Source organism: Convolutriloba macropyga, chromosome 7 (genome assembly GCF_964194025.1).
Source record: "Convolutriloba macropyga chromosome 7, txConMacr16.3, whole genome shotgun sequence".
Taxonomy (NCBI): Eukaryota; Metazoa; Xenacoelomorpha; order Acoela; family Convolutidae; genus Convolutriloba; species Convolutriloba macropyga.
Genome location: NC_134474.1, coordinates 58,156,568 through 58,166,074, shown reverse-complemented (window position 1 = coordinate 58,166,074; position 9,507 = coordinate 58,156,568). Strand labels below are relative to the sequence as shown.

Here is a 9,507-nt window from a genome sequence, read left to right as displayed (position 1 = left end):
AGCAACAAAGCAGCAAATAAAAGTGATTTCCGGAAATAATTTGAACTTTTTTTGGCATTTTTGCGTTTTTGTGCACCTTTTTTGGATGAATTTTCTATGAGACAGTGAAATTCCTACAATGGATTGATTTTTTTCGATCCAATGAAAGTCCAGTGAAAGTGAAAGAGATTTAATTAAAAGAGTGACTTTTAATGATCAGAGAATAAGTTTGAGAAACAATTGATAGATTTTTATGAAATACCTGTGATCCATCGACTGGACTCACTGGGAAGTTGATTGGCATTAAACCATTTTTATGTAAAGAAAAGGTAACAATTGATTTGCGGAAAAATAAAACAGCACATCCAGGAACTTCTCTTGGACGCCCAAAAGCAGAGTTCTTCTATTAAATTGAAAATTAGTTTTTCTTCTAAATGAGAATGGTGCTGTTTGTACTGTTCAGATTGCAAAAGAATATATGGATTTGAAATAGCTCACACGGACTACATTTTTTTTGTTTCAGATTTTCGTCTTGACCTATTCAGTTTAAAATATCTGTTTAAAGAGACTATCAAATATCGAAATAATTGAACTTTGAAGACTCAACATGGCTCAAATAATCAGTCAAGTAACTGAATTTTGCGTAATTACCGCATTAGAAAACGATATGATAGCAATATTGAAGAAAATGATAAATAGCACTTAGCTGTAATAAATTAGTAAAACGCTTCATCCAAATTGCTATCCAAATCAAGTTGATTAAAATTGATAGAGTTGATTTTAATTAACTATTTTAGTTTTAAAAAGAGGTGAGAGAAAAAGTTTTGAAAAGAGTTCAGAGAAAAAAGTCAAGCAGTGAGCCATTTTTTTTTACTTTATCTACAAAATGAGGAAGTGTTTCTTTTTATTAGACAAATGAACAGGAAACTGCCCATTACTATCAAAAACCGACCGAAATCATCAAATTAATGGATAAAATGGTTTTTGAAATGACTGAATCCTAATTTTTTGCAGTTAAAATCTAGACGGATTAAATCAAAATGATTTTACATTATGATAGTCTTGCTGAAGTCGAAATTTTCCACAGTGGCTCAGAAATAAAAATCTTTTTCTCAAAAAATTCTCATTTTTTTTCTTTAAAAATGCGAGGAAATTAGGCTCACATACGTCAGTGGAGTGGGCGAATGGGTATCCAATGAGTACAGGAGAGCATGTGAACGAATCAGAGTCCCTGTGTTCAATCATGTACCCCAGTGCTCTCGTTCCGTAGTCCTCGTAAACCGTTTTCACGCACTCACCAGACTGTAAGTTGAAAGTCAGGCTCTTCCCTTTTTCCACACCTGACCATGAAATATTCACATAGTCAGACCAAAGCAATGATTCCATTATGTTGAACTGCAAAGACCTTAAGTGATAGAATTTAAGTGCTTGTTAAATTTGTAGGTAGCAATAGATTTAGTGGTAAAAAACAAGAAAACTTGAATACACAATTTCATCCAAAAAGGGCTTATAGCGAACATGGCATACTATAGAAATTCATCAGGCAAAAATGAAGAATGTATTTTTATTGTTGATGATATCAGTTCTAAATCTGAGAAACAAAAAAGACATATCCCCTTCAACTTCGCGTACAAAAATTGAAGCGTACATTAAATCAAAGTTCAGTCAAAACCGTAACTCGGGATTACTTTATTTCGTGTAACTGGTATACCCAGGTTGAGGTGCCAGACCGAAAGTCGATATGTCCAGACCGTCCCAGACGGAAAGTGTCTATGTCCAGACCCTCCCAGACGGAAAGTGCCTATGTCCAGACTTTCGTGCGTTGAAAATTTTTCGTGCGTTCATCGTGCGTTCATCGTGCGTTCAAAACTCCATATGTCCAGACTTTCGTGCGTTCAAACGTGCTTATGTCCAGACTTTCGCGCGTTCAAAATCTTATATGACCAGACTTTAGTGCGTTCTAAATGAAAAATCGTGCGCTCATTTGTACGTTCATGTCCAGACTATCGTGCGTTCAAAAACATTTCTTATAATGTACTCGTTTCAAGTATAGATACGTTAGGGTGATGGTTGTGATGAAGTGCCCAAGCAGTTGCTACATTTTGTTTAATAAAAGATGTTTGATGAAAGTGTTGGCTGAAGGGGGTGCCAGTGACCTAGTTATTAAAGTATGATTTGCTTTGCAACTTCAGCAAGGGTTTATAATTCTAGGTGTGAAATTGTTTTAAACAAAGCAAAATGTTGGATGCGAATTTTCCTGCGTTCGATGTTTTGTAACTTTTGAATTCAAGTGAGTTGAGGTTTTCTTGGTAGAAAGCTTTCATTTGAGTGAGCACTCTATTAAGAGTGTTTAGTCAAACATGGACTCATTAGTTTTTGGCATTCTTGTTTCCATTCAAAAAATTTTCGTGCGCTCCGAGTCACAATGTCCTGACTTTCGTGCATTCAAATTTGCTTATGTCCAGACTATCGTGCGTTCAAAATTGCATATGTCCAGACTATCGTGCGTTCAAAATTGCATATGTCCAGACTATCGTGCGTTCAAAATTGCATATGTCCAGACTATCATGCGTTCATTTTTTTTCCAGACCGTGTAATTTTGAACGCACGACGCCACCTTGTGCGTTCATTTCGGTCTGGACATATCGACTTTCGGTCTGGGACCTCAACCTGGGTAGGATCAATTCTGTTTCGGTTCCCCCAGGCTTAGTCAGCATATGACTTTTTTCCAACAAGTTAATAAAAATTAGAACCAAATGGTTAAATATACTTGGAACAAAAAACACTTCAGATCAATCAAGCAAAATAATAAACATCAATAAATTTTCTTAAAGAAGCACATTATGAAATTTTCTTCCAATCGTTTTCTTCCTAAAAATAAAAAACTTTTGAAAGCTCCTCCTTTTCTCCTTTTACACCCCTGCCCATATAGTACCGTGCTATACAACAACAAATAGATTGTAATTGGGGGCATAAAAGCACCGAGGGGGGGAGGGAGGGGTGCATGCGAATCAGATTAGATCCCTGGTATACGTAAAGTAACGCTTTAAATAAATTTTAAAACGTTAATTACCCGTGTTGACTTTTTTTTCACTGTTGCATGAGTGCTAGAAACACTTCATTTGAAAAAGTAAAATCTTGTGTTTTAAAAGCCTTTTTTTATTGTTTCACAATTGACTCTTGTATCCGGTTGAAAAATTTACCCGATTGTCCCGAAGGAATGAGTCCCTTTTGGATCCAGGCACCAGCCAGCTCCTGTCCATACTCATTAGCCGGGCATTTGGACCTCTCTAAAATGTGCAAAATGAAGCTAACAACTGTCATTATCACTCACCGAATAGCTCTTTTGGATAAAATTAAGAATCAAGATTTTGACACTAAAACTTTTAGATGCGTGCAGTTAGAATAAAACTTTTATAAATAACACTGCATTGTCTAAAATTATTTATAAAATTTTCAAGGTATCCCGGGTCGAGACACAGGATGTCTAAATTACAAGAACTTACAAGTTGTGTGTACATTCATGTTCAAGATTCTCATGTTTTTCCCGATATTAGGCAAGAAGCAGGGATTACTTGTAAGAGCCTTATAAGATCGAATAGTAAACTTTTAAGAACTTATAAGTTGGATGTTTGACTTGAAATAACTTGTAAGGTTTAGTTAGTAAACTTGTAAGAACTTATAAGTTCGTTGGTAAACTTACAAGAACTTGTAAGTTAAACTTATATGGCAATATATAATTTTATAAGAACTTGTAAGAAACTTGCAAGTTCTTACAAGTTAACCATCCAGTCTCGACCCGGGATCTTTGTCCTGTCTTCAGCTAATAAACTTTGCAAGCTAATCAGCAGTTTGCCTTTCTAAACCGCTATGAGTAATTTTTATGTGATTATATACCAATTAGATTTTCTTTTATGTTCACCTAGAATAGCTATTCGGCAAGTAATGAAAAGAATTGTTTTGAAAAGGGAGCATTAAATTTTTACAATTGTGTGAAAATCAGACAAGCTTATGCTACTACGCAAAGTTTGACTTTATTTTGCAGTAAAAGTCATAAGATTAAGGTGCTAAGATATCAATTATCAAAATGAGAGAGAAAAATGTTTTGAGAGACGTATGATTTGCCCTCTTATATAACTCTTTCCGCTTGTTAATACCTGTGAACTTGCCAAATTTTTTGTTTCATTAAATTTTGCAATATTACGGAAATTTAGACTTAACTTAAAGGAAAAGTGCAATTATTGTCCACAAAGTAAAATGTACATATAAAGGATTCACAAAACGCAACTTAGGCGTGGTAGTCTTTTTCTGCTTGTATTTTATTCCAAGAACTTCGGAAATTGTAGTCTAAAAGTTTTGTAATTGTAATCCAAAAAATAGCGTACATTTGGTATCCTGCATTTTTACCAAAGCAATTAAGGCAAAAAACTTTTAATATATATTTATATATATATATATATATATATATATATATATATATATATATAGTCTTTGATTGTAAATAAATCTCTTGATGAGTTTCCACAAAATGCGTAATTATAATCCAAAAGATTTCGAAATCAAACCAAGCAATCACATATATTTTGTTTGACTAATCTATGGTCCCAATAGTTATACGTCTAGAGATATAAGAGAGTTGGGGAATTTTTTGAACCAACTGCTATATCAAAATTTTCAGCTAAGTTCTGAAAATTCAGCTTTTCCTATTTTTTAATAAAAATTGTTATGAAATATGACTATTTGTCCTACTCTGTTCAGTTCAACTTGTTTTTTGGCCAACTTTGTTCAGCCAGTTTGTTCACCCACTTTGTTTAGCTCCGACAATTTTGTTTTTAATTTTGTGATGAATTCTTGAGATTTATCAGCTTTTGATGTTCTTTTTGTACTCTTATGACTGAGTATATCTAATCAAATGTCTTGTTCAGAAATTATGGAACTATTAAAAAAACTATTTAATGCCTTCATTTGATAATTATATTTTTAAATAATGCAACCCGATAAAATTTAAAAATTAACTACTTATTTTTTGACAAAATGACTTTAGTCAAATTAGCTAATTTGGAAACGTTTGGTACATTGTTCTGTTATCAATGAGAAGCTGCAAGAGCAAGACAGGTTTTGGTTCAGTCGTAGAAATTTATAGTTCAAAAACTATTTGGATTAAAAGGGGCCGCTGTATATTTTCTTGAAATACTCTTGCACTTTTGGTCTTAAATGTTAGTTACAGACCAGAAAGTTTTAAAATCAAACCTCAATTACCGAAAGGTCAAATTGAGGTACAAAGGGAGGCCAAGGAACATACGTAACGTTCAGCGGAAAGCATATGGTTTTCTTAGCATCAACACCTTTTGCTTAAAATTTATCATGATTTAGCATCAACACCTTTTGCTTAAAATTTAACATTTCTTTTGCGAATTTTGTCGGCAATTATTGTTATTGCGTAGTCTTTAACTTAGTCTCAGCAATGACATGTAAAGTTGGCCTCCTAAGCGTCAAAAAGTTAAACGAACTACGTTTTTTAGTTTGAACCGTACGGTCGTTATGTATTACCGTTTTAAAAAAAGTTTTAGGAAACGATATTAATAGTTTTTTGAGATAGGTTAACCACTTTCAATCAAATTTCTTCAACGTTTTAGTGTAGTCTTCTTAAGGAGTGAGGTCGCATTCTCTCCTCTCAAGTGAACTGAAATGAAGTTCTAATTGCTGTTTTTCCTTAAATAATGTTTTTTGGGTTGACATTACGAGTTTTTTATAATACGAGAAATTTTATATTTATTTTTTACTGACATTTTTCTGTTTTCGAGTTTTTTTGTTGTTGTCTGGTCCGATCATTACACTAATGGCACATGAAAGTTCGCATATCACTTTAAAGGTTTTGAAATAATGCGCAATTGATTATGTTCAATATTTAACTGAATATATTTTGATCTCATCGGCTTTGACCTCATTTCCTCGCAAAAATGAAATGATATTTTGTAAATTTTTTCCTGTATTCGGTTTTTGGTAGTCGTATGATTTACTGGACAATTAATGGTCTCAATGGTTTTGCTTTGAATTTTAAACGGAGCCGATAAAGAATTCAGATGATAGCTAATTGCTTTCATGACTTTAAATTAAATGTTTTCAAAAGGTGTAAACGTATTTTCCAATTTTGCAATTTTTTTCGCTGCCTACTTGATTATTATTCTAACAAAGACAGGTCCATATCTTTTCTGGTAGAATCAAAATCATTTGGTTTTGTTTGGTTTTCATCTGATGCGAATTTGACTTTTTCCTTAAGTTTTTTTAAAGAATGGATAGATATTGAGTTTCGGTAGTTAGTAATGCTTGTTGTTTTTGTCTGATTGTGTTATTTTGTCTCTTACGCTCCTTAATGGAAGTTATCATCAGCCCTCTAAAGATTTCTTGTTTCATTAGTGTAGTGGTTAAAGCTAAAGCGATTTTCCAAATGGATAAATCAATTATTTTCGAATAATAAGGGATTTTTTGAAAGCTTCTTATGTCTTTCTTATTTGGTGGACAATTAAGTTACAAACGTGGTTGAGTGGGGTCGGAATATCTTGTGGGAACCCATATTTCTGAGCGTCTTTGTTTGCTCTCTAATTAAAAATCTTTTGTTTATAGCTGTGAAGTTGTATGAGGTTTAGGTAGCGTGGGGAATAACTCACTGAAAATTATCAGTTAATTCCGACAAATGTCAATTTAAATTACTCAACATGTACTTTTTATTAACCACTGCGGATTATAATTGCCCTATATAGCCAGTAGAGATGAAAACAATTGTAAGTACTGTCCATTTTTGAATGTATTTCATATCCATTAAATAACCAAATCAATCAAATGGATTTCAATTACGAAGAATAGTCACTCTTGTCCATAATTTTGGACAAATTTGGACAAAATTGGACAAATTTAACTCACTTGCTCTTTTACGGCTTCTTTCAGTAACAACGCAACAAATTTTGTATATAAAGATTATTACTTTCAATTTATTCAATGCTCTTTTTGCCTACCTTTGGAGCGTTTATTTTCATCTTCCATCTTTCTTCACTTCTACCTTTAAGTCTAAATAGATCTTAAGAACTCTATGCTAGCGCGTCATTTAGTTACGCCACTTTGGAGAGAGCGATGTCTTTTGCGTATATTAACAAAGGTTATATTTATAGACTTTTTCTTTTTCTTCTTCAGTTGAGATAAAATAAAGCCTAACATTTTAAATTTTTTCTAAATTTTTTTTTACTATGCCAGGCCTTCTGTGTGCCATGAAAGTGTGCTATGATTACATGTTTTTTCTGCCAGTATTTCCTCCTTTCTTCGGGGTAACTAAGATAGATGTGAGCTCCAATTGATTCTGAGACACAAGCAAAAAAAGTTTGATCTTTTAGTTTATTTATATGACAATAGGGATTGAATATAAGAAGAAAACGTGGCAAGCAGATGCAAAGGAAAAGCTTCATAACTAGCTGTAACTTAACAAAGAGGCTCGTTAATGCGCGTTAACGCATGATGTTCCGACCCGCCCTCATCTACATTTTTGACTGTCCTTTCTTTTGACTTACATTTTTGACAAAGAGATAATCAAAAACAGATGTTTGATTTTTTAAAAATCGTTACATAACCAAACTAATAACTGAAAAAAATAGAGCCATGCCTCATAACAACGAGATCTGCCATTGAACAGACCACGAGAAAAATAACAACAACAAAAAAAAGGAAAAAAAACTTCTTGGCACGGCAAAAACTCAATATCTTAATTTAAAAGCAACTAGTAACAACGAAAAAAATCAGACAAAACCCTAACTACACAAAATTACTTTTTTCTAACTACACATCAGATGGGATTTTTTTTAATGAGACTAAGTAAAAAATGAGAAAATTGAGAAATTATCAGGCGAAATTCAAAAATCAATCAGCATTTTTAAACCAAATAATTTCAAAAGTTTTTAAAATAATTAGCTTTTAACCAAATAATTCTTAATAAGTTTACTAAAAAGTCATAATGATACCAATAGGAACTGTCTCTGGTTATACTAAGCCACATTAATGGACTGAAGACGCAGAAAAACTCAAAGAAAATACGAACAACAAATTAAAAACATTGCGAAATTACAAATTCTTGAAGCCATTAAAAATATTAGCTATTATCTGAATATTATGTATTTTTATTTCAATTTCTCCTATTTCTCTTATTTATCCTATTTTGGTTAAAATTATGCTGACTGAAAGAATATGTTCAGTTTGGCCATATTTGAAAATCATTGGGATCTGTTATTACGCGACCGTGCTCAAAATATACCACTCACATAATTTTTATGAAAACGCATTTTGCCCGACAAATTAAACATCAGTTACGTCATAATATCAGTAAGCATGTTATCAAACTTCTTAAATTTTGTGGCATAAAATATAAAATTGAATTAATATTTTTACAAAAAAATATCTTAACATCAAGAAAAATTTCACTAAAAGTGAACAAAATCATGCAAAATATCCCGTATTCAAGCTATTGAATACGCAAAGTTACGCTTCGATGAGACAACACGGATGTTTGTCATTCATAAGTTATCAATAGGACATTACAATAGATCCTTAACCATGAAAATAAATACAGGCAAAATCCAAAAATTAAGTAGAAAATTGCGAGAAGAAAGTGTCGAAGCGATTTAAACGACAATATTTTCTCTGAAAACTTTATGAATGATCCCCTGAACGTCATCTCGAAGCCAATGCAACTATCAATAGTAGAATTATGTATTAAGATTCAAAAAAAAAAACAAAATTACGAAAAAGATACCCAAAAACTAAAAAAAAATTATGAAAACACGTGCATCAAAATCATAACACCAATAGTTAGAAGATAAAATCGCTAATTAGATAAATTTTTTGAAGTTGAAAAAAAGAGTTCAGTCCAAACTGAAACTGATTTACAGGTCACGAAAATAAGTTTATGATCGGTTAATCTTCAAAAAAAAAAATTGAAAAGTTTTTTTTTGAAGTCATAAAAGCCATTAACTTTAATAGCTTTCAACGGAAGTCAATGAGTACGCTCAAATGGAGCGTAGGCCTCGGTTTTAGGACAAGTAATTATGTTATGCATAGTTTATCAATACGACATCACAATAAGTCTTATGACTATAGAAAAAACAACAAATACAGGCAAAACCCAAAAATTCAGTAGAAAAGTGCGACAAGAAAGTTTTGAAGCCAATTAAACCATAAGCTTTTCCTTGAAAACTTTATCCATGATCCACTGAAAATCTTCTCCAAGCCAATGGGAGATATCAAAATAAGGATAATGTGATAAGATTTCAAGAGGAACCAGCAATAGGAAAAAATCCAAAAAAAAACTTTTAATTTTTTTTTTGAAATTTTGTGGCATTGAAGTCATATAAAAAAAAAATTGGAGACAAAAACCGCTAAACAGAATAATTTTGTTTGCAAGATAAAAGAAAAAGTGCTGTCATTACTAAACCTGACTTAGAATTCACTAGAATAAGTTTATTATCGGTTAATGTTCTCGAAAAATCC

At 32.2% G+C, this 9,507-nt stretch overlaps 1 protein-coding gene across 1 annotated transcript in view; it reads right to left on the bottom strand.

Annotated features, from left to right (window-relative positions):
- LOC142343082 (uncharacterized) overlaps positions 1-9,507 on the bottom strand; it is a 99,896-nt gene that overhangs the window by 18,061 nt on the left and 72,328 nt on the right. The window contains exons 14-15 of the mRNA XM_075394769.1: positions 3,183-3,269; positions 1,147-1,319 (exon numbers count right to left, since the gene is read on the bottom strand). Of these exons, the coding sequence (XP_075250884.1) occupies positions 1,147-1,319; positions 3,183-3,269 (260 nt within the window). The remainder of the gene's footprint in view (positions 1-1,146; positions 1,320-3,182; positions 3,270-9,507) is intronic.